This window comes from Musca domestica, unplaced genomic scaffold (assembly GCF_030504385.1).
Source record: "Musca domestica strain aabys unplaced genomic scaffold, Musca_domestica.polishedcontigs.V.1.1 31, whole genome shotgun sequence".
In the NCBI taxonomy this organism is placed as follows: domain Eukaryota; kingdom Metazoa; phylum Arthropoda; class Insecta; order Diptera; family Muscidae; genus Musca; species Musca domestica.
In genome coordinates this window covers 4,548,705-4,575,347 of record NW_026712309.1, presented here as the reverse complement: position 1 = coordinate 4,575,347, position 26,643 = coordinate 4,548,705, and the positions used below count along the sequence as shown (strand labels likewise).

The window sequence follows — 26,643 nt, the reverse complement described above, 5'->3', positions numbered from 1 at the left end:
AAAAATGATCACAAATCGTTAGGTTTCCCCAGATTGACTTTCGGCTGATAAGATAGGTAATTCGACTTCCGATTAATCGAATAATCGACTATTAGTACTCAGAGTTCTGAAACTCGAACTCGACTATGGACTTGGGTGAAAACCGAGTACTCGACACTTCATAGTCGATTATTCGACTTATGCTATGTTCTCATTGCACTTTCAATCACGTTGTTCGTTCTCTGAATAAAAATTCTTATTTTTGATAAAACACTTTAAAAATTTTGACATTTCAATGTTCCCAAGCGTTGATACATCTACATATATTCTTCTACAATGCATAATTCCTTATTTCAAAATTTTTGTTTGTTGATTTTTATAGGAATTTGTATGAAAGTACATGAAATTAGCATTAATAAACGCTCTGTTCCAAAACCAGCAAGAATCTACAAGTATTGCAATTTTTTTCGATATCATAAAGGGAAAATCGGTTATTGTAGTAAAAACTTTTACATTCTTGCAGTTCTGGAACAGACCAAAAAATAGAAGAAATTATTGCTTTTCCTCCTTTCATTTAACAATTCATACATGTTTTGAAGTATTTGTATAAATGTTGACATTTTAAATATTTTTTTTTATTTTTCTTATTTTTAATTCGGTTGGAGAGTCACTTGTCGAAAAATGTTTTGTCGATACAAAAATTTTAAAATATTGCCTCTTGGGTTTCCTGTTTTCTGTCGAAATTCCAACACATACATATGCCATTCAATATTATATCCATGGTAGAACTAAAAAGTAAAGTCACGTAAACATATGTTTACAATTTTTTTTCAAATTTATACATTTGACAACATCTCATGGTCAAAATCTATATTCATGAATCCATTGTATACACACAAAATCAGAGATGGGAACTGTTCTTATACATTAAAATTTGACAAGGTAAATTACAAAAACTGAGAAAATGAGGTTACCTTTATTTCGTTGTACCATTATTATATAAATGGTAGAATCAAGGAGATCAAGTCATGCAATCATTTGTTTAAATTTTTTTCAAAAAATATTCATTTGACAACATCTCATTGTCAAAATTTGTATTTATAAATCCATTGTACATACACAAATCAGACATGGAAACCTGTTTTTATGTAGTGAAATGTGACAAGGAAAATTACAGAAAATGCAGAGATGGGAATGCTTATATGAAATATAATATTAGGGTTTACACGGCAACATGGACCTGCATAGGTAACTATTGTCATAAGCCATTACAATACAGGGTGAGATAAAAAAAAAACTGCAACAAAGTCAAACGCCATAATTTGTCGGAAATATATTAAAATTTTAAAATCAGTAGATTTGTTCGAGTTGGTCACCTTTGGTACGATTTATGGCCTTCAAACCGTCACACGCTGCCCGAATGTTGCTCTGCAGTGTTTGGACCCATTCCCGGCGTAGCGCTTGCTTGAGATGATCGAAACTTTGGTATTTTTTAATGCCAACCTTGGTTTCCAAAATACTCCAGACACAATAGTCCAACGGATTAGTATCCGGAGATTTTGTTGGGCATAGTGCGATGGAAATGAAGAATGAAGGAACCCCATTTTGTAATCATTTTTGGGTGGTGCGATGGTACTGAGTCCTGTTGGAATGTCCAAGTTCTGCGGCCAAAATATTTGCGTGCCCAAGGATTTAATATACCCTCCAGAATATTTTCGCGATAATATTCGGCATTTATTCTGATGCCACTGTCGATTAATACGAGCGAAAGCGACCATCGGCTGTTATGGCGGCCCACACCATCACCATGGTCGGCCCTTTAGTTCTGGTGGCCAACCAAAGATGCACATTTTCAGCTGATCTCTTTGGCAAGTGAACAAGATCATTTTGTTTGTTTACAAACTGCTGGACAACGAATGTTTTCTCATCGGAAAAAAAACAAATTCGGCAGCTCACAACTTTCGGCCAAGCGAAGCAACTTTTTAGCTCTTTTGAGTCTATTTTCTTTCCGTTGCGGTGTAAGTTCTTGCAATTTTTGGAATTTCAATCGCTTTATCCCGAGCTCATTTTTCAATATTTGACGAATGGAATATTGCGAAATGTTCAGCTCACGAGCTATTTTTCGGCCACTGCGACGAGGGGTTTCGATCAAGTCGCCACTTTTTTTCTGGAAATTCTCACTCTTTTGTACGCTTGTAAACAATATAATAAGCTGCCACTGGAATAATTTTAACCGCTTTCGGACGAGTGGCTTAGAAATGACAGCAGTCTGAAGTTGGTTGCAGTTTTTTCATCTCACCCTGTATTCAAATGCGAAACCTAAAAATCGGTGATAATGTAGCTAAAATCATCAAAATACCAAATACCGGGAAGTACCGTTATATGGGGGCTATAGGAAGACGTGGACCTGCACCGACAATTTTCTGTCATAAGCTGTAGTACCCATGGTACAATGAAGAGAAGGTAGACTAACTTTGTATCATGATAGTACCCATGGTACAATAATATCAAGGTAGGGCTATGATACCATATGATTTTAATTTTTTATTTTCTTGGCTTAATATGTCATCTTTATTTGTTTATGTATGTGTTTTCTTTTCAATAACAAAAAAATTGTTCAGAAAACATTCAAATTCGGGTGTTTTCAAAATGTTCATTTCAACGTATGCATCGACAAAATCTAGAGTTTTTGTAGCGAAATAATCCTTTAGAGATTCAAAATAAATGCACCAAGTTGTTTGATTTCGTTATTGTTTTGATACTAATTCTGACATTACAAGCCAAACAGATAGACCTCTATACTTGCAATTTTTTCAAAGTTGACCAACCTTCTCTTCATTGTACCATGGTACAATGAATTCAAGGTAGGGCAGAACTTCCATATGATTTTAATTTTTTTTATTTTTCGGGCTTAATACGTCAACTTCATTTGTTTATGTGTGTGTGTATTCTTTTCAGTAATAAAAAAAATTGTTCAGAAAATATTCATATTCGGGTTTTTTCAAAATGCTTATTGCCACGTATGCATCGACAAAATCTACAGTTTTTGTCGCGAAATAAACCATAAGAGATATATAGAACATTAATTTGAAAAAAAATTTTTGACCTTACATTCAGTTTTCGCGGTTTTAAATTATTTATTCAAAATCAATGCAACAAGTTGTTTGTAATTATATTGTTTTGATACTACTTCTGACATTACAAGCCAAACCGGTAGACCTCTATACTTGCAAATTTTTCAAAGTTAGCCTACCTTATATTCATTGTACCATGGTAGTACCCATGGTACAACGAAGAGAAGGTAGGTCAACTTTGAAAAAATTGCAAGTATAGAGGTCTACCTGTTTGGCTTGTAAAGATGACATATTAAGTCAAGAAAATAAAAAAATTAAAATCATATGGTTTCATAGCCCTACCTTGATATCATTGCACCATGGTAGTACCCATGGTACAATAAAAAGGTAAGATAGAGCTACCAGCTGATTGCAATTTTTTTTCTAAGTGTGCCCGACTTCTGCCAATTTTGTGTATGTATTTATTGTTTTGAAAAATGAAAACAAAATATTATCAAAACCAATGATTGGAAGAAACGTAGATTGCGGCTCGCGCATCAAAGCTATTAGCCACTTTAGCCATCAAATTGAAAGATTGAACAGTTTGAATCATATTTTTGAGCAAAAAATCCAGACATTTCATTAATTTTTCGCGCTATTTAATTTATTTTAAAACTGAGGAAAATATGAAAAAAAAAATAAAACAACTTGTTGTATATAATTTTGAATGAGTTTGACAGGAAGCGGGCATGGTCTCAGGGTTGTATTTCTGTAGTTTTATGAATCTGTTCTACCTCCGTATTGTATCATGGTAGTACCCATTACCATGGTACAATAAGGAGGTAGAACAGCTTCGTAAATTTACAGAAATACAGCCCTGAGGCTATGCCCGCTTTCTGTCAGACTCATTCAAAATTGTTGTTATAATTTTTTCATATTTTTCCTAATTTTTAAAATGAGTTAAATAGCGCAAAAAATGAACGAAATGCTCTCAAACCAATCCAAACTGTTCAATCATTCAAATATATGGCTAAACTGGTTAATAGCTTTAATGCGCTGAGCCGCAATATACGTGTCTTCCAATCATTGGTTTTGAAAATATTTTATTTTCTTGTTTGAAAACAATAAATACATACACAAAATTGGCAGAAGTCGGACACACTTAGAAAAAAATTGTAATCAGCTGGTAGCTTTACCTTACCTTTTTATTGTACCATGCCTATTACGAACTTCAAATATCAAATTTGAAACTTTTCCGGTGAATAATGTCGCTTAAATCACCAAAATACCGAAAAAGGGAGGTACTATTATATGGGGGCTATACCAAAACGTGGACCTACATCAGACATTTTCAATACCAAAAGTCCTTTTATCAACCTACTTCATTTCGTTCGGAAGCTAGAGTGATTTCTAAGACGAACAGACTCAGGGACATCGCTAAATCGACATAGAATTTTATGCTGATCAAGAATATACATACTTTGTGGGTGTTTCTAAAAATCTAATATAGAGACACTTGACGTTGGAAAATAAGTGTTTATATACATTAGTGACCTTCTGCATGAAAAATAATGCATCTTCCTATGTATTATCATGACCAAATAAAAGTTTAGTTTTGTTATTATTAAAATGTTACGTTTTCATTTTATTCATAATTGAACGAAGAAAAGCAACAGATAGGTTCTTTGTTTGCCACGAAAAATTAACTCATCTCATTCCTCATATTTTTCCGTTACGGAGATTACAACTTCTTCAAGTAGCATAGTTCATGACCATGAAGATTCCTTCTAGCCCTGATAAAAAATAAAACAACCAAAATGATTATATTTCCATACCATTACTTCGTTAAGTACATATGTATGTATATGTATTTGTATTGTATAACATCCAAACAAGAATATAAATTAAAAAAAGAAACCAAAGAAATTCAAATTATAAATTAAAAGAAAAGATACAGCAGAGGAGTGTAAGTTTATAAAACTAAAGGATAACTGAAGTCGATGCACGTCAGATTTATAGTCGGATCATAATCATGTAGACGAGTGGTAAAAATAGAGCGGCAAACGCATTTGTCATTCCAAAGCAGATGAACAAACGGAAGACGCCATAGTAGAAAGCCAATTGTAGGGCACAATGAAGCCACAACAAACTGCAAAAGAAAAGGGAGAGAAAAAATAAAAATTAACATTTCTTTCTAAGATTTCTTAAAATAATTAAAATGTTTCATATTTACATGTTATCCTTGCTTTTGGCTGCCTCCAAATTCTTTGGTGATTCTTTGTTCAAATATTCACGCACACCCAAGTGCATATTTTTGAAATACTCCTCCCAGCTCAAAGTGCCAATGTCAATACAGAAAGTCTTCTGATCCTCGGGAGCCAAAGACTTGGCCAATTTAATGCCCAGCTTATTGTCATAGTGCCATTCAGTGAAAATGAACTTCTCCAAAGTGTTCAAGGAGTTCCAAACATTGCGATGGAGTTTCAATAGACTTGAAATGGAAAAGGTTGGAAATTATAGCCCAGAATCCAAAATAATACAATTGCAGTACTTACATTGGCCTACCGCCAGTAACCACGGTTAAAAGATCTAAAAAGATGGCTGGCAAAAAGTGGAAGAGAATAGCACCAATACGGAATACCGTTAAGTTGTCGACGAACTTCAAATTGGGATACCTATATTTTTGGGAAAAATTTTGGTTATTTCTTAAACAATGGAGGTGTGACAAAAGCTTCTACTTACCACACAGCAGATTTGAGGGGGAATTCGTGCATGGCAGCATTCATTTGAGGTACTAATCCATCAAATCGGAATGGTTTGTAGGTACTTGAGGTCATGTGGAAGATTTGCAATTGATCAGGTTTGTTGCCATTCTTTTGCCTAAAAAGGAAAAACATAGTTTTTATTATTAAAAGCATAAAAACTGCAAAAAAGGTAAATCAATTACATTTTTATTTAAAAAAAAATAACTAAAAAAGTTAAATCAATTTAAAAAAATTGTAACGCGAAACAAGGATGATAGTATTCCCAAGGATTTATAACCTTTACGGGCACCGAAGGCAAATTCGCTTTTGTTGTTTAATCTACCTTCTTGCGCATAAACGGGATATTTCATAGAGATTTGAAAAACCCGGCCAAAGCAAGAGGCCCACACACAATGTTTAACATTTGGTATTTTGAAAAACACCATTGCTCTTTTTTGTGAAATATTTTCACCGTCGCTGGGAATCGAACCAACTACCCCGTATAACAAATGAAAACACACATGAACAAGCCACCGACGACTAGCACGTTAAGCCACCAGCATTGCTAAACATAATGTTTCTAACAATGATTAGGTTCATTTAGATGAGGAAACTAAGTTATTAAATATGCTGCCTACTTTCAGGAGCTTGGGAGAAAACATCAACTTGGCATCATTTTTTATTTGTTTATTAAATTTGTATGGCAATGCCTTTTATGGTTTCTGTCATCAGTATTGCCATTTGCAAATGCTAACTCTATTTGCAAGTATTGCCCTCAAGAAGCTGTTTTATTAAAATATATACACATAAAAATCTGGTGCTCGTATAGAAAATAAGTGATTTTAACTGCTTCCAAAAGATGGATGACTTTATCTATGAAGAGAAAACTTTAAATTGTATTTGATATTTAGATTTTGAATTTTACTTGAAACAACATATATCGACAAGCGTCCCAAGTCTGAAGTTCTAAGGAACCTAAAATCCTTAAAGTCAAATACCAAATAAATGAATATTTAACTTGAGTACAATGAGAGAGATGGTGAGATAGCTGGTGAATTACAATTCTGCGGTTAAAAGGAAATTGGAAAAAAGAACACTGTTGGTATTTTAGTTCGGAATACCGTAGTTATTTTGTTAGGGGAGAAATATTGTTCCTCTTTTATTGAGCATGCGAATTATTTTTAAATAATTATTATATTCCCTGTCATTCCCATTGGTAACCATTACTAACTTTGGCTTAACTCTAGTTTAGTAAAAACTCTTCGATTTTATCGAGGTAAGTATTTTTACCCTAATCCCGAGAAACTATTTTTTTCTTGGTGGACGGACCCGGGACCACCGAAAGACCGTGTTCAAGACCCTGACTAAACTCCACTCCACGTATCCGATATAGAAAATACAGGTATTGTTGGAAAGCTTATGAAAATATCTATCCAACAAATTGTCACATGATGAGGTAATTTTTAAGTCGTTTGGAAGTTGTAGTCAAATTATCAATTTTTTGGATCCGGATTTTTTTTAAAACCCCCAACAAAACGAAAAGGGGGCCATTATAGGGGTCAACAAAACTGTTACTTTTCCAAAATGCTACAATTTGTGCTAATACCACTTGTTGGATAGGTATTTTCATAAGGTTTCCAACGATGTCTATATCGGGTAAGTGGATCCGGGTCCTGAACCCGGATTTTCGGGTCAAAAATCTGGGGCCCCGAGTCCGTCCCCCAAGGAAAAAATAGTTTCCTGGGATCGGGGTAAAAATATCTATGTCTGAAAAAAATTGAAAAAAATCGAAGAGTTTTACTGAACTAGAGTTGTTCTCTAACTTTCTCCACTCAAAAAATCCACGGAGTATGAATTTCGAGCAATTAAATTTCCGCATTCCCGAGGGAGAGAACTGACCATAGCATAGGTCATCCAATGAATATATATACATACATATATGGTGAGAGAGATAAGTGTTCTGGTGTCATTTCCAAAGTATCAATTCAAGCTTAATAATGATTGTAGAGTCTTCCAAGACGAATATATTATATTAAAAAAGTTCATAGGTCCACATAGGTATGTATAGTAGTATTATTGGTCAGTTTCAGAATTGCAAGAATTCAAAAAATTTTACTAGGATAACTGATTCTTGCAGGCACTGGAACAGAGCATATATGTCTGGAGGCTTTTTGTGTAAGTCGAAGGTCAGATGATTCTCGAAAGATAAAAAAATTAAGAATGCAACAAGATTAAGGAGCAGCGCAAACTACTTATTTATATTTGTTGGGCTACAGCTCACTGCAATGATATTTGAATGGAAACGGGACAAAAGTCGAACACGAAATGTTGGTTACAAACGCTACTGAAGTAAGGCTTTTTGATAGAGATCATAGATCTGCTGGCAAACAGAAACAGTGAAATGAACGGACTGGTGACTATATATGTCAATAGTCTAGCGGCCCTGACAGCACTAAACTTATGTATAAATAAATCTATAGCAGTTTTGGATTGTTGAAACTTACTGGAGAATTTAAGTCGTCCATTAAACTTTACTGAGTTCCAGGCCATTTCAACATCGCCGGGAATGAATTGGCAAAACGTGTATCCCAGTAAATTGATCTTGAGATGGAGAACTCGGTGTAGCCACATTTGTGCCACTACTCCCGAGTGATACATAAACATTACTCCGGGAGATTTCAACAAGTCTGGCTAGGGGATGCAATGTCTCTAAGAATATTTGACCGGTGCTCTCTGAGAAGAGACCAAGGTCGCTTATATCCATGGCGAAATCAGCCCCAAAACTTATGGTGGGACTAATAACAGGTGACTGTAATTCTAAATGGGGTGATGACGATACTGAGTTCTGAAAGCTTTGTCAAGATGAGAGAGAAACAGAAACGAAAACATGGAAACCTTTTTTAAATTTACTGAACTATGAAACTAACCACGGAGTTATCATCCAGGCCTCAATAAAGATTTCCTAAACTCCATAGACCTTTGATAGAGATCATAGATCTGCTGGCAAACAGAAACAGTGAAATGAACGGACTGGTGACTATATATGTCAATAGTCTAGCGGCCCTGACAGCACTAAACTTATGTATAAATAAATCTATAGCAGTTTTGGATTGTTGAAACTTACTGGAGAATTTAAGTCGTCCATTAAACTTTACTGAGTTCCAGGCCATTTCAACATCGCCGGGAATGAATTGGCAAAACGTGTATCCCAGTAAATTGATCTTGAGATGGAGAACTCGGTGTAGCCACATTTGTGCCACTACTCCCGAGTGATACATAAACATTACTCCGGGAGATTTCAACAAGTCTGGCTAGGGGATGCAATGTCTCTAAGAATATTTGACCGGTGCTCTCTGAGAAGAGATCAAGGTCGCTTATATCCATGGCGAAATCAGCCCCAAAACTTATGGTGGGACTAATAACAGGTGACTGTAATTCTAAATGGGGTGATGACGATACTGAGTTCTGAAAGCTTTGTCAAGATGAGAGAGAAACAGAAACGAAAACATGGAAACCTTTTTTAAATTTACTGAACTATGAAACTAACCACGGAGTTATCATCCAGGCCTCAATAAAGATTTCCTAAACTCCATAGACCTTTAAGAAGACATTCGTACATTCAACACCTTTGAGAGGTCGGCAGAGAAGGCCTTAAAAGGTTTTTATCAACATAGGGTGTTTTATTTAATATATCCTCCATTTAAAAACTTCATCTTCCATAAAAAAAATAAACATCTGCCTTTGGAAAGAGATTTTGAGGTTTTCTATATAGAAAACCTTGTAGTGGTCGCCTATACATTAAAGGCCTTTTACATTTATTCTTAAAAGTGGAAAAACTCCAGTTGTATAAAATAACCAGAAGATTTTAACTAGGGATTACATAAACAAAGAACCTACAGTAGATCTTCTATATGTGGAAGACCTTCTAGAGGGTTTTGTATAATTAGAAGACTTTCCTGTCGTTCTCCATTTCTGTCCAAAAAGCTTTGGTCTAGAATAGGAAATTAATAAATTCTCATTGAACTTACTTCAAAGCATCCACATAGTAACCAGTTGTAATGATGGCATTTGTGACTACATCCACAGGTATATAATCCATAATGATATTAGAGTCTAAAGGCAAACGTCTGATAACACCTTTAGCGGCACCCATGACAAAACCTTGTGGTCCATTTTTCGATATAGTCCAACCGGGTATGGGTTCTTTCCAGGCAGCGGTAACTGAAAGAAAATAATTAAAATTAAATTTAGAACAAAATAATAAACTTTTAAATATATGTCCCCATATATATCGCCGTATAACTGTATACTAAACTTGAATCTATATAGACAGTTCTTTGCAATGATATTTCTTCTGATGTTAAATCTGTGGGTAAGTTATATGGGGGCTATATCAAAAATGTTATGGATCTAAAATACATTTCAACAGAATTCTATCAACCCATTTCATTTCGTTCGGGACCTAGCTTGATTTCCACAGACGGACGTACATGGCTAAATCGACAAGGAATCTTATGATGATCGAGGAGTTATAAACAGAATGACAAAATCAATATACCCTCCATACAATGGTAAAAACTATATGCCTACGGACATGACCTATAAGCAGTGGATAATCTTTCAGAATACTACAGCCATCGCAAAAGATCAATGTGGAGTCTGTCATAGGACTGTCTAATTGACAATTTGGTTCTATTTGTAGCCAACAATTTGGGGTTCAAAGCAATTACGTTTTTGTAAAATGTAATCAAAAGACAGAATACTTGATCTATTCCAGAACCTTCAAAAACGAAAAATGTTTACTACGGTAACCGATGTAAACAAATGCAAAACTAGCATATTTTGCAGGTTGTGGATCAGACCAATTAATTTACTTTTCTGTGCTTGACAATACTTTAGTATTGGAAGGTTCATACAGTTTTCCCCTTAAAACAGCAATCTTAAGTAAATGTTCTTATGGCATGTTCTATTAAGATAAAGCCAAACAGAATGGAAATTATAAAGGCAATATTCACCAGATTTCACAGGCAATTTTCCCATATTGCTCTTAAGGACCTGGATTGCCATAGGATTCATTATTGGTGAAATTAAAACAGGATTTATTGGTAAATTTGTCATTTTAAATTGTCGTGAACTAGAATTCTCAAAAAAATAAAATTGATTAAATAACAAAAAAAAACCTACAAAGTAGCATTTGTCATGGAAGCGACATAGTCATGTATGCCTTTCAAAACCATTTGGGGTGATATCCAACACACAAAAAATTAGAAATTTTTTAAATTCACCATTTTGGAGGACCCGAGCATTCCGGACGGGCCGCTGGGCTACGTCATTCAATACCGTTTGAAATCTTTGAAATTCCCGAAAAATTTAGTTTAAAGTCGTTCCTATTGCCATCTTCTGCATTGTTCTACTACCTATCCACGATTCTAACTTTCAATTACAGATACACTACTCTATCACGAATAATGATGGCTCATACTTACTCATACTGGGTCTAACAATGCCGCAGGCGAAACGTGTCGAAGCCTTGGCAACCTCATGTTCGGCCAAATGCTTTGTAAATGTGTATGTGTTAGGATGGTCCTTGAGGATTCTATAAAAAGGATACAAAAAAAAGTGATTAATATATATTTTTGTGCTTTTATACCACAACTACATACTGAGGTTCCATTTCTTTCAGCTCCTTGTCCGTTGATTTGCTGACCAATTCTATAATTCTCTCTGGATCATCGGGGGCAGGATATAGTTTCTCTTCAACCTCGGTGATATAGGAATTAACATAGGCACTCGAGACATGGACCAATGAATTTAAATTCTTAATTTGTGAGCAGAGTTCGACAACACGACGTGTTCCCAGCAAATTAATGCAGGTCGTGTCGCGCAGACCTTGGAAGAAATCTAATGTGGCTGCTGAGTGAATGACAACATTGACATTGTCGATGAGCAGTTGACGATCGGCATCGGAGAGGCCCAAGTTATCTTGACCCACATCACCTTCGACGGGTCGGATTTTGGCAAAACGATCTTCCAATTTCAATTCTTTGAATTTATTGAAAACGGAATTTGTTTTCAACTCTTCCAAACGCTGTTCCACCGATTTGCCACGTTTGCCGCGCATCAAAATGTACAGAGTGCCAATTTCGGGAATATCACGCAAGAATTTCTCAATGATGGTGACTCCCACAAAGCCGGTGGCACCGGTGATGAAGACATTTTTGCCGGCATAGAATTGTTTGATGGGTGATTTGCTGCAAAAGGAAGAAGGATAAGAGTTGGTTTAAAAATTTGTAATAGAGAGAAAGACCAGAAAGAATATGAAACAATGTTTGGGTCCTAAAGGGTATTTTTATGTATCTGTAGGTAATTCGATAAAGATGTAAGAAGAAGAAAAAATTGCAAATTTGAAGGCGGCAGAGAGAAAATCATTATCACTCTAGGCTGGAATGGGCCAAACCTATGTTTAAAGAACGAAGCCTGTTTTAGCTGCTCAATAAATGTTAGTAACCTTAAGTAGCCTCCTGTGTGACTTTATTAGATTGGCTCTACCACCAATATAAATCAGGGTCCGAATTCTTGCATTCGATGTAAAACAAGTAAAAAAACATTAAGTTCTGCCGGGCCGAAATACGCTCCAACTTAAGGTAAAGGAAACATTTAACTCACAAATACCAATTTTATTAGACATATTCTTTGGAAAATGTGGGAAAAATCATAAAAAACCGAATATCGGGAGGTACTGCTATATAGGACTATACAAAATGTGCACCTACACATACAATGTTTCGCCAAGGGAGCTAAAACCCATTCCGACCAACAAATACCAATTTTTAGACAAATCCGTGTAAAAATGTGGCAAAAATCAACGAATTGCCGAATATCGAGAGGTACCGTTATATGGGGACTATACCAAAACGTGGACCGATATATCTTATTTTCAATACCAACCATCCTAGACACAATATATTTTGTTCTGCTAAATTTTGACGCTCTACGTCAAATAACGTGGGTTGTATTGTGATTTCAACAGACAGACAAGCGGACATCGTTTAATCGACTTAGAATTTTATGCTGATTATGAATATATATACGTTATGGGGTCTACGACGAATATTTGGGGATGTTACAAACGGAATGACAAAGTTAATATACCCTCCTTTTCAAAGTGGAGGGTATAAAAATTTCGATTGAATTGAGGATCTGTCTGCTCATTTTAGTTTGCAGAGTTGCAGTTTTTTAATTTCTTTGAAGTTGAGCAACCTTTCTTATTGAGCCATGGCTTGAATAATAAAAACAGAAGCCAAAATATTTTTAAATAATCGAACATTGGATGAGGGTATACATTTGTCGACCGATACTTTTTTACTTGTTTTCAATTAAATTAAAATAAAATTTAAAATTCAATTCGATCGAAATGTTTTCGATATCAAATGAAACAAATTCACTCCAGGACTAATGACCAATATGAAAAGGATCCATTATCATTTTGCCCATATGTGACATTTTACCACCATGTACGGTTTGCCAAATTCAAATTTATTTCAATTTCATTATATAAATATACATTTATTTATTTCGAATCATTTATATTTTTAGATAACATTTCCAAAATTTCGCTTCAAGTTCAATGTTGCCATTTTACGGTGAAATAAAAATTATCTAACTGAAACGACGAGTCGTGTCGTGTCTGGCATATAGTCACCGTGCAATGTTTGCATACATATTTATAATCGTTCAACTACAATAACAACAATACATAATAAGGCATTATGTAAAGATTACCGATTTCATGTCATTATACCCTTCTTCCATGTTTGGGGTTCCGCAATATTCATTTGTTTATTTGCACATAACCTGTCAATAACTCAAACGACAGTTGGCCGGCCAGTCATTCTCTCCGTCTGTCTATCACATTCATACCATTCCACGATCATTCATAAGATATGACCCAAAGAAACTAACAAAACAAAATTAATAACTTTGATGACACGCAGTTCAGTCTGGATGGTTAATGAGACAGGGAGGGGGAGAAAGAGAAGAAACTAACTGCGACTTATGTCAATATAATCAACCAAACCTAACGGCAAACTTTCACTTTCCCCGTTTCGGTTTCTGTTTGTGTTTGTATGTCTGCTTCTTCATTTTATTACCCTCATCTTTTCATAGATATTACATTCATATTTCTCTCCATTTTGAATTTCTACCAAATGAATAGATTTGTAACGATGGTATTTGGAAATTTTTCGTCGAAATTGAGATGCTAATCGTTTCGTGTGAGATTTGTTGTTGAGGTGTAAAATTGATTTGAATTTTGTATGAATTTTATTGTCCAACTGTCTCTTCGTTGGCGAAGAAACTTTCTGAACTTTAATCCCATGAGACATACATAGAAATTAGAAAAAGCTGATTGGCATCTATGAATTTAAAAAGTAGAACTATTTTAATAGTAAGATGATACATAACATGTCATTAAAGATTTAAATTCTTATATATAAAGGGTGATTTTATGGTAATTATTTATTTGGCAATCCTACTTTAAACAGCTCACGCACGTTTCGTGTTTTGTTTCACTGTTAAACATTTTCAGTTTGTTCTATAGTTTAAACATGAATCGTCTTACAAACGAACAACAAATTTTATTATCAAAATGTTTACTCTGTTAAGAAAGTTCATCGCGCATTGGAAGACAAAATTGAATCATTTATAGTAAAAAAACATAAAACGCTTTTTGACTGCTTTAAAGGTGCAGGTACATACAGAGCTTTTTATATTCCCAGCCATATGGCTACAGAGGGTATACCGGGTGAGATGAAAAACCTGGAACCAATTTCACAGTGCTGTCATTTCTTAGCCATTCGTCCGACAGCTCTTAAAATTACTCCAGTAACAGCTCATTATATTGTTTACAAGAGTACAAAAGCATTTTGGTGAGAATTTCCCAGAAAAAAAGGTATTCGTGATTTGTGTGATTTCTTCATATTTGGCTGGAAAACCACAAGAGGCTATCGCAGTGGCCGAAAAATGGCTCATGAGCTTAACATATCGCAATATTCCATTCGGCAAATATTGAAAAACGAGCTCGGGGTAGAGGCATTGAAATTCCAAAAAGTGCAAGAACTTACACCGCAACCGAGAGAAAATAGACTCAAAAGAGCTAAAGAGTTGCTTTGCCGAAAATGGTGAACTGCCGAAATTGATTTTCTCCGATGAGCACGCGCCACCCAAGAATGGTTATAAAATGGGCTTCCTCGCTTCATTTCCAGCGCACAATGGCCACCAAAATCTCCGGATAGCAATCCGTTAGACTATTGTGTCTGGAGTATTTTGGAAAGCAAGATTGGCACCAAAAAACACAAAAGTGAGCCAAAATACCGCAGAGCAACATTCGGGCAGCGTTTGACGGTTTCATTGGCCGTTTGAAGGCCATAATTCGTGCCAAAGGTGATAAATTCGAACAAATCTAAACTTATTCTAAAATTTGATGCTATTTCCGATATTTTTTGCTTCCATTCAATAAAATTGAAAAAATGTAAAAATTATGGCGTTTGACATTGTTGCAATTTTTTTATCTCACCCTGTAAGGATTTTACGTACGTTTTTCAACTGAATTATATCATACGTAGGTTTTGGAGTTCATAATGGGTGATTCCTTCCGTGGCAGTTAATTGGATATAGTGGCCTACGTTCTCGTATAGCCCAAGATATTCGGTTTTATACGTTTCTTGTCACATCTTTCATAGGAATTGTTTACAATTTGGTATTTAGAGTTCGTAGTGGTTAATTCCTCCTATGAGTGGGACCACTGTTGGATTTCCAGATGGGTTTGGTTCATCAAAATAAGTGGTCTAGGAGCATTTTTGATGCTCTTTCCGAAAATGGACACCACAAAGGTGCATCCTTGACCATTTTTCACAGTGGACCCAAACCAATTTCTCCTTAGAGTGACCATGTGAAAAATAAGTCGGGCCACTGGTGGATTTCCAGATGGGTTTCATTCATCAAAATAAGAGGTCTGGGAGCATTTTCGATGCTCTTTCCGCATACGGACAACACAAAGGTGCATCCTTGATCATTTTCCCACAGTGGACCCAAACCAATTTCCCCTGAGATTGGCCATATCAAATACAAGTCTGGCCACTGTGGGATTTCCAAATGGGTTTGGTTTATTAAAATAAATGGTCTAGGAGCATTTTTCAAATACCGACACCACAAAGGCGTATCCTTGATTATTTTCCATAAGTTTGTTTCAGTTTGTAGGTTTTTATGTTGGCAGTGTTTTGAATGCCAAATTTGATTTTGGAACAAAGTTTTTGCAATTATATAATTTTAATAAAATTCAGATAACATTCTTGTGAGAATTTTTAGATAATTTCATTTAAAAATGTGGCTAAAATAATCAAAATACCGAAAATGGGAGGTACTGTTCATGGTGGCTATACGATGTCGTGAACCTGTGTAGACAATTCTCTTTTAGGGAATAGAGTACTCTAAAGAACTCCTTGCGTAGAATTTCAGACAATTCCATTAAAAATGTGGCTAAAATCATCAAAAAAAAACCTAATAACGGGAGGAACCGTTATATGAGTGCTATACGATATCGTGGACCGATAAAGCCCAACTTCGATCTTGACCTGCTTGCAGAAAAAAGACAGATCTGTGCAAAATTTTAGCTTCCTATCTTAATAATTTTTGACTGTAGCGTGATTACAACAGACGGACGGACAAATAGGGCTAAATCCTCTTAGAAGTTTACGCTGATCAAGAATATATATTTAATTTGTTTGGTCTAAAATTATTATTTCGATGAGTTACAAACGGAATGTCGAACTTAATATACCCTCCATACTATGTATGGTGGAGGATATAAAAAGTGACATTTTCAGTGCTTTTCACCGAGCCCTCGGAATTCAATTTGAATAACTCTGAAGATTGTGTTGGCTTCTTATCATTTTCTCTGCTTTCCACCATTGCTTGAGTCACTGCCACTATTTGTTTTAGCCAATAAATATCTTTTATGTTGTTTGTGCATGTCTTTCTGTATAACTTTAAGATAATTCTAAGGGACAATGCTATTTAATTTTTAATATTTTTAGATAAAACCAATTTCTTCTCACACTGCGAAATTCCCTTATATTTCAACATCGGACGAGGCCGGCGAAACAAAGTCTTCATTGTGTCGTTTTTTTTTTCAGGTCATCCCAAGGTACAACTCTCTTCACTTTTTCTCTTTTATATTCATTTTTGTTTCCCATCCATATCTATAAAATTCTAATCATCAAATCTTAATATGGATATCTGTGTCAATGTTGGACATGATATATGCTTATTGAAATTCTCAACGTTGGTGTGATTCCGGTTGGACCGGTATTTCTTTTCTGCATTTTCAAAATTGATTAGCGCTTTATGGGCCAATATTTCAATGGACTCTTATCTAACCGGCTTTTTTTAATAGAGCACTGATTTCGTTGGACTTCTAACCATCGCCCTCCCCCTTTCTCTTATCGTTAACTTTGTTACTCTCCCTTTTGTGGTTAATACCAATTTAATTTAATACGAGTAACAAGTTAAATTGTTCCAACGCTTGATTCTCGCACTCTAGGCCCTAACAATGTCTATTAAATGTGCATATAAATTTCCTGTCTGTCTGTCTGCCGGTTTCTAGAATGAACTTTGTATAAATAATAATTAAGAATTTAAAAAAGGCATGTCCAAAAGCTGCAATTAACAATTGAAACGAATAACAATTCCATTAGAAATACATGGAAAATACGTCAACGCTAACATCAACAGTTTGTGAAGGAATTTAATTAATTTTGTTTTCAGATTTTTTTAGGCAAAATTTGTCAAAAATTTTTTTGAATAGATTCGGAATAAACCAGATTTTTGGCACAATCAGGTAATAAAGTAATTATGGAACCCGTTTGAGATTGCAAAGCCAAGCAATATTAAAGACCTCTAAATGGTCGAAAGTGTTCAATGAACAAACTTCTCGAACGATATTCATTACAATACTGAAACCCGCCAAAGATTACCGGTATCTAATAGTACTATTTACTAGATTTTAACGTCATGCCTTTACGTTTCTAATTTACGATAATTGTAATTTTTCAATTATATGCAAACCGTTTTAAAAAACTTAAGCTTTAATTGCAAATTCAATTTGGTAAATCGTAGTTATTGCTCGCTATAAAAGTTTTATGGTAAAGCGTTTTTTACGGTTTTCAATTTTCAAAAATGGAGGATATAGACCAAGCCGGTAGTTTGATACCCTACTTTACATAAGGCAAGATTTTCATTTAAATTTTTATAACCTCCACCTTGGAAAGGAGGGTATATTAACTTTGTCATTCCGTTTGTAATATCCCTAAATATTCGTCGTAGACCCCATAAAGTATATATATCATAATCAGCATAAAATTCTAAGTCGATTTAACAATGCCCGTCTGTTTGTTGAAATCACAATACAGCCCACGTTATTTGACGTAGAGCGTCAAAATTTAGCAGAACAAAATATATTGTGTCTAGGATGGTTGGTATTGAAAATAAGATATATCGGTCCACGTTTTGGTATAGTCCCCATATAACGGTACCTCTCGATATTCGGCAATTCGTTGATTTTTGCCACATTTTTACACGGATTTGTCTAAAAATTGGTATTTGTTGGTCGGAATGGGTTCTAGCTTTGATGACGAACTTAAACTTTTTTTACTTGTTAGTATTTATCAGATTGGGTTGATCAGAATCGACTACCTCGGACAACTTTGACCAAATTTAGTAAACCCAGTGGATTTAAATTGTCAATTCCTTTACATAGACGTCATATAAACCCTTTTAAAGGAGGCAAACCCTGAAAAAGGCTCTAACGTAAACAAAACACAAGTTGGAAGTAGATACGCGTATTGAGCACAAAAGTCCACGACGATGAGATATCGAAATAATTGCAAATCTAGTAGATTTTTATAGGTTCTGGAACCGAGCATTAACCACGGAGCAATTATGAAGGTAATCTCATACGATTACAATTTTTTTATTAGATTGTTGTCAAATTTATATTTTGTAGTCCTTCTCATGGTGCAATAAAGGCAAAGTAAGCACCTGAACACAATTTTTATACCCTCCACCAGAGTATGGAGTTAAGTTTGTCATTCCATTTGTAACACCTCGAAATATGCATTTTAGACCCCATAAAGTATATATATTCTTGATCAGCATAAAATTTTATGTCGATTTAGTCCGCCCGTCTGTGGAAATCACTCTACCTTCCGAACGAAATGAAGTAGGTTGATAAAATTCCACTTCTTCGTATAGCCCCCTTATAACGGTACCTCCCGATATTCGGTACTTTGATGATTTTAGCGGCATTATTCACCGGAATTGTTTAAAATTTGGTATTCGAAGTTCGAAATGGATACTACAGCCTATGACACAAAATTGTCTGTGCAGGTCCACTTCTTCGTATAGCCTCCGTATAACGGTACCTCCCGATATTTGGTATTTTGATGATTTTAGCGACATTATTCACCGGAGTTGTTTCAAATTTGGTATTTGAAGTTTGTAATGGACAGCAAATTGTATGTGCACGTCTTCGTATGGCGCCTATATAACAGTACCACCCGATATTTGGCATTTTGATGATTTTAGCTACATTATTCACCGATTTGTTTTCAAGTTTCGCATTTGAATATTGTAATGACTTATGACAAATGTTACCTATGCAGGCCCATGTCGTCGTATAGACCCTAATATAACAGCTACAATCGATATTTTTAAGATTTTAACAGAATTTTTTACGGATTTTATTGTTTTTGAGAATTGCCAAATTCCATCCGAATGGTGGGGGGTATTCAAAGCTTACAGCTGTTTTTACTTGTTTTTTTTTTTTTTAATTAAACTATAATTTTTAAGATCGACTCTTTGTTAACACATCAAATCATAAACTTTTTGCTTTCCAGCTGAACACAGCAATGAATAATACTTGCTTAATTTCCTCCGTTTTTTTATTTTCACAAAATATTTCGCGGTATTTGTTAGATTTTCTTTTTGTTTTTTGTGTGTATTCGTAAATAAAGATCTTCCGACAACTTATATCCTAACGGAGTGTATCTAATCACACAATATTATTCCTCTTGGTCTAGTAAACCCAGTGAACTAATCTAATATAAACCATGGTACAATAAAAAATAATAATAATATTCAAATTCGGGTGTTTTCAAAATGTTTATCGAAAATAAACCTAAATAAGCGAAATAATAATAAACTAAATAGCGAAATAAACCTTTAGAGATATATAGAACATGATTTTGAAAAGAAATTTTGCCCTTTCATTCAGTTTTCGCGGTTTTCAATTATTTATTCAAAACAAATGCAACAAGTTGTTTGATTTTTATTTTTTTGATATTAATTCCGACATTACGAGCCAAACAGGTAGACCTCTATACTTCCAATTTTTTCAAAGTTAGCCTACCTTATCTTCATTGTACCATGGTATAAACGTACTAAAAAATGGGTATTTTTTGGTGCTACAAGCGGAATAACAAACCTTATATACCCTCCATTTTATAGTGGAGGGTATAAAATCGATTTCAGACTTTTCTATACCAAAAGACGATCAAAGAATAAATAAAATGAACGAATGACTTTTTCGGAAAAGAACAAAAGAGCGCAAGGCCAAAATCGAACTAAGTCAACCTAAAACTCCTTTGTTCCTCTGCGAAGAAGCCAGCCGATGACTTAAGCCAGTCAAAAAAGACTTAAGGTGGGAATATATAAAGCGCCTTTGTTCATCTACGATGAAGCCAGCCGATGACTCAAGCCAGCCAAATATGCGCTTTATGTATTCCACCCTTAGGTACTTTAAGTCGAAGTCGACTTACAGATCCCTATTATTAACTACAGATTCATTTGACCACAAATCGCTCCAGGATTGGTCGCTGTAATATGTCCTTTTTGTTCTGTTGTCGGGTTAGTTGTATTTTGGATTGTTTCTTCTAATCTTTGACGTATTTCTGATGCAGTTATTTTGCGGTTTGGGCTACTGAAGACAAAATTATGCGCTCCATCTTGAATAGTTAATAACTTTGCTGGAGGCCAAAGTTAGTTCATGTCAACTGCCCTTTATTTACATAGCGGGGTGTGATCGACCAATTATTTTCCCAATTTTACGCATAGACTTCTCCAAATACAATTTTAGTATTAATTTTCGTAAATCTTGGGATGAAGCGCTGCTTTTAACCATTTTGTTTAGCTCCGACGGTTTGAAGAGTGTCAATGGCACGAAAGCGCATGGAACTTAAATTTTCCTATTAACAAGGAAAACCAAAAATTTAAGGTATTTTGGAAAAAATCATCAGGATTTATTACTCTTTGTTTCTAAGTAGTAAAGTGTGTATGAATAATTTTTGTGTCCACTGTAGATGCTCCATTTTTGTTATAGCCGAACAGGTCTTCCTCTCATAAAAATAAAATTATAGAGCGACAAGTAACACTTTAATTTTGGACTTTTAAAAATGAAACAGCCATTGTCATCTAATTAACAATTCCTGTCGGAACATGTTTTTATTATATAAGAAAATAACAGAGATGATTCAATAAAAATATAAAAAAATTATCCCATCAGTTGTCGACTCAGTTTTCTTTCCCCCCAAAAAAAGGCGTGCAAAAATTTGACATTGAAATCATGTTGAATTTCTTGTTTTCGGTACGTATCACTTTCCAAAATCAACAACCATATGATTGTCTTAAGTAGGCATGAGCATTCGCCAACTTTGAGGATAATTTCTCATAGGTTCTTTAAATCATTAACATATCAAAGTTTAAAGATTAACATTTATTTATTATTTTTAATATTCCGTTTTATTAACCATTTTTTCGATTTTACTTTCCCCTGACCATCAACATCAAAAACATGGAACGGGAAAGCAAAGCTGCGCTTGCAATTTAATGCAAACGTAATTTAATTACCAAATACCACTTAAATGCAGTTGGAAGACCTATAACCCTGACATAGAATACAGCTTCTGTTGAGGTTAAGATCAGAGATCAGGTTTTCTCTTCTATTTATTTTTTATTTCTTTCTTATAATTGCATCAAAGCATTAATTTGATGAATAAACTTTACAAATATTTGTTTTTGTTGTTTACAAGCATTGCTGCTCCCCCCATGTACGTGAGTTCCGAAAGAGCTCATGGTTAGCTCATCTGACATCAGAGTAAAAAAGTAAAGTAAATAGAGAGAGAGAGAGAGAGAGAGAGAGAGGAAAAAACTTCAAAATGATGAACAGTACAGTTGAGTCCACTTAAATGAAATGATTTAAATCTAATTCGAGTTTATGGAAAAAAAGTCAAATGCCACAGTTTGTTTAGCGCTTTCCCTTCAAAAACTCTTTACATTTTATAAATTGTATCAATCAAATGTAACTTTTATAGTAAGAAGTTAGTTTTTCTGATGATGATACGGTGTAATTCTTAATGAATTGAAATTTTCGTGTTAAGAATATCCACACTAGGAGTATTTTAACAGCTGCTCTTCCAACTCGGTATCATCTAATGTATATTTCAGTTGTCGTATGACATCCAGTAAATATACATTAATTAACGTTTGTCTTTTAGTTATAGCTCGATTAGATACAACATATTGACCGGATTAACCCACATTATCAGGATTTATTGCCTAATCCGGATTTATTGAACGAAATATACCATACAAAAATATATCTTCTCTCAACCAGATTTATTTTAAATCCGGTTCTAAATCCGCATACTAATGGTATGTAACTGTGTTATTGTGTTATTTTTAAGCATCATATTCCCAAAACATTTCTCGTCTTCCTATTATGACAATGCCAATTAATATTTTTCCCGAAATAGAACTCTTAATAATTGTCATATTCTTCCAGACATTTTTATTCTCAGCTGAAGATCAATTTGTATTTTTTTAATAAACCATTATTTTTAAATAAACGTTTTTTCAGCTTTTTGGTTATACATCGAAGCATAAACTCTTTGCTTTCAAACTGAACGCAGCATTGAATAAATACAGCAATGGAAACTATTTTTTCTTGGGGGACGCACCTGGGAACCCAGATTTCTGACCGGAAAGTCTGGGTTCAAGACCCTGGCTGGACCCGGATCCACTTACCCGATATAGATAATATAGGTATCGTTTCAAAGCTTATGAAAATATTCATAAGTGGCTCGGAAGTTATAGTCAAATTATCGATTTTTTGGACCCGGATTTTTTTGTAAAAATCGAAAAAGGGCCCATTATGGGTGTCAACAAAATTGATGCCAAATTATAGCTGACTATCTTACCTTTCCGAAATGCTAAAATTTGTGGTAATACCTTTTTCGGGTTCAGATTTTTTCGACTTCCAAAAAAATTTAAAATTTGATTATAAAATTAACAAGCAAAAAAGCTGTAAGTTCAGCGGACCGATCTTTGAATACACTCCACCATTTGAAACGAATTTGGCAATTTTCGAAGCAATAAAAGCCGTAAAAAATTCTGTTAAAATCGTAAGGTCTACACGACGGCGTGGACCTGCATATACAACTATTGTCATAAGCCATTACAATATTCAAATTTAAAAAAAGAAATTTGGTGAATAATGTAGCTGTCATAGGGTATAGTATCGATTACGAACTTCAAATACCAAATTTGAAACAATTCCGGTAAATAATGTAGCTAAAATCATCAAAATACCGAATATCGGCAGGTACCGTTTAGGTTGTACCATGGTACAATGAAGACAAGGTAGGTCAACTTTGAAAAAATTGCAAGTATAGAGGTTGTAATGGCTTTTAATGTCAAAATTACTATCAAAACAATAAAAAACAAACAACTTGTTGCATTGATTTTGAATAAATAATTTAAAACCGCGAAAAATGAATGAAAGGTCAAAATTGCTTTTCAAAATCATGTTCTATATATTTCTTATGGTTTATTTCGCGGCAAAAACTGTAAATTTTGTCGATGCATACGTTGAAATAAACATTTTGAAAACACCCGAATTTGAATATTTGAATAAATGAAAAAATTTGTTATTATTGAAAAGAATACACACACATAAACAAACGAAGTTGACATATTAAGCCAGAAAAATAAAAAAATTAAAATCATATGGTAGTTCTGCCCTACCTTGAATTCATTGTGCCATGGGTTGTACTATCCATTACGAACTTCAAATACCAAATTTGAAACAATTCCGGTGAATAATGTCGATTAAATAACCAAAACCCCGAAAAAAGGATGTACCATTATATGGGACTATACCAAAACGTGGAATTATATGACCCATTTTCTATACCAAAAGTCCTGCAGACATAATACACATTTGAGTAAAATTGTATCAAACTACTGCATTTCGTTTGGAAGCTAGAGTGATTTCCACAGACGGACGGACATCGTTACATCGACATACAATTTTATGCTGCTCAAATATATATATTCTTTGTGGGATCTAAAATGTAAATTTCGAGGTGTTACGAACGGAATGACAAACTTAATATACCCTCCATACCATGGTGGATGGTATAAAAATCATGTGACCACTTGTTGGATACATTATTTCATAAGCTACATTGTCTATATCGGGATCTAGTCGGGGTCTTGAACACGTACTTTCTGGTCAAAAATCTTGGATCCTGGGTCCGTCCCCCAAAAAATAGTTTCCCGGGATCAGGATAAAAACCTACCACTAGAAAAAAAATTCGAAAAAATTGAAGAGTTTTTATTAAACTAGAATTAAGCCACATTTTTTGGACTTTTTACACAATACAAAAATGATTTTCCTTTGCGATTTCGAAAAAGAAATCAAAGCTAGTAGATTCTTGCAGTTTTTGGAACAGTGTAATTTTGTATAGAAACGTGCTGTTTTACAAACTACTAGACATAACTGATACACAGTTTTTTTCTTCTCATACACATCAAATTTATCCTGATTTCAATTACACAACTTTTTCAATTGCTAGTAGCCAGAATCACCTGTTTACCAAAAACGAAGACTTTAGCTTTATAAACGCAAAAAATGTATGTATGTCTCATTGTGTTTGGATAAACGTAACTGGGACATCATGAGACATCAAATATCCCAAAATATGGCTCCAATACTTACTCGGTCATTTTTTGATGTGTGTTTTATTTCACTAGAGAATATTTTTTACAGTTTTCACAAAACTTTTTGTAAGTCCAAAACTTGTTTTATCTAATCCAGAAATGAAGCAGATTTATTATTTTCACTTTATTTTTGTTTGATGCACACACTGGCACTTTTCTAACTCTTTGACGCGATATTAACACCAAGCAAACACCGCCTTTATACACGCAACGATCACGTCAATGGCGAAAAACGAACTGATCTTTCTTCATTAATGGCAGTTACATTTTAGTCTCCAATGTTTGTTGGTTAAGTGAAGAAAGCAGAGAGCTATTGTTCCAATCTGAGAGGCAATACTCATCACCTCTCATTTTATGAGTCAGGTTTGTTTTTTTGCTGTGGCCAACAAGAAAGTTATTTCATGCACGAGAGAGAGAAAATATAAAAAAAAAATCTTCAAATTACAATATTCTGCTGCAGATGTTTTTATATAAGCGCAATTAAGACCAGAAAAAAGCTAATGAAAATCGAAGGAAAAACTATACACCGGTAATTAAAAACATAAGAAGTAGTGAATCTAAAGTGTTGGATATAATATTTAAGAGCTTATTGTAATAATTAAATAAATAATCCCACTGTAAATATTTTCTATTGGAAAGGTGATAGGACAATATATAATATGCAAGATATAAAACAAGAGTTATAAGATACTTAGGTATCAGAAATGAAAGAACCATACTATACAGTCGATTTTAGTTTAATCGACTTTGAGTATTAAAAATCGATTTGGATTTTGGGTACACCTCTTGAACAACAATCATTAAAATTTATCAAACTGTTCCGCAATTATTAAATCAAAATTTCGGAAATAGCATCAAATTTTAGAATAAGTTTAGATTTGTTCGAATTGGTCACCTTTGGCACGAACTATAGCCTTCAAACGGCCAATGAAACCGTCACACGCCAACCGAAGATGCACATTTTCAGCTGACCTCTTTGGCAGGCAATAAACACGATCATTTTGTTTGCTTACAAACTGCTGGACAACGAATGTTTTCTCATCGGAGAAAACGAAATTCTGCAGTTCACCACTTTCGACCAAGCGAAGCAACTGTTTAGCTCTTTTGAGACTATTTTCTTTCAGTTGCGCTATAAGTTCTTGCACATTTTGGAATATCAATGGCCTTACCCCGAGCAAATAAAAGAAATGAAGAACACAAAAATTACAAAAATTAAAAGTGAATCGTGAAACAAAACAATTGTGCTTGCGTTTACATTACATTACAAGAAGAAATTTTTACAGAAAGAATTTACACTCTCAGTGAAAGAACTGTCAAAATTGTTTTCCGAAAACTCTCTCTCTCTCTCTCTTTTGCAGATCTTTTGTGTTAACAGACGACTTCCAGTAACAATTTGCAACAATTGTTTTAAGTTTTAGGGTAACCAGTCACACATATTTCTTCTTGCAAACACGTGCAACTCTTCTACTTCCCTTTCAGGTGATGTATATTTGGGCAAACAGTTTTAAAACATCTCTATTTTCATGGGTCAATAAGAAAGGTTGCTCAACTTCAAGGAAACTAGGAAAATGCAACTCTGTTCTGAAGTCTTATTATGTCAAATAGAGTTTTCATTGTTTACTTAAAATGTTTTTCACAAAACTATTACAGTGGGGAAAACCCATAAAACATGAATGAAATATAGGGGTTTCTCTACAAAATTAAATCCATGATAGTAGGCCAAGATTGTTTTATCCCAAAATTATGCATTTTGT

General features: G+C 34.4%; 1 protein-coding gene across 1 annotated transcript; it reads right to left on the bottom strand.

Moving 5' to 3' along the window:
- Positions 1 to 4,853: 4,853 nt before the first annotated feature.
- Positions 4,854 to 25,138, bottom strand: LOC101892601 (putative fatty acyl-CoA reductase CG8306). The gene is made up of 8 exons (XM_005176941.4): positions 24,888 to 25,138; positions 11,440 to 12,027; positions 11,263 to 11,372; positions 9,805 to 9,997; positions 5,775 to 5,912; positions 5,588 to 5,707; positions 5,266 to 5,523; positions 4,854 to 5,181 (listed from the first exon to the last, which is right to left on the bottom strand). Exons 1-8 carry the CDS (start codon positions 24,893 to 24,895, stop codon positions 5,046 to 5,048), a joined length of 1,551 nt encoding a protein of 516 aa, XP_005176998.1. The 5' UTR covers positions 24,896 to 25,138; the 3' UTR covers positions 4,854 to 5,045.
- Between the last annotated feature and the right edge of the window lie 1,505 nt (positions 25,139 to 26,643).

Coding starts and splice junctions, on each gene's coding strand:
- LOC101892601 (XM_005176941.4), bottom strand. Junction 11,373..11,439: donor CTGAAAGAAATGGAACCTCA/GTATGTAGTTGT, acceptor TCCTTTTTATAG/AATCCTCAAGGACCATCCTA. Junction 5,524..5,587: donor GTTACTGGCGGTAGGCCAAT/GTAAGTACTGCA, acceptor TTCCATTTCAAG/TCTATTGAAACTCCATCGCA.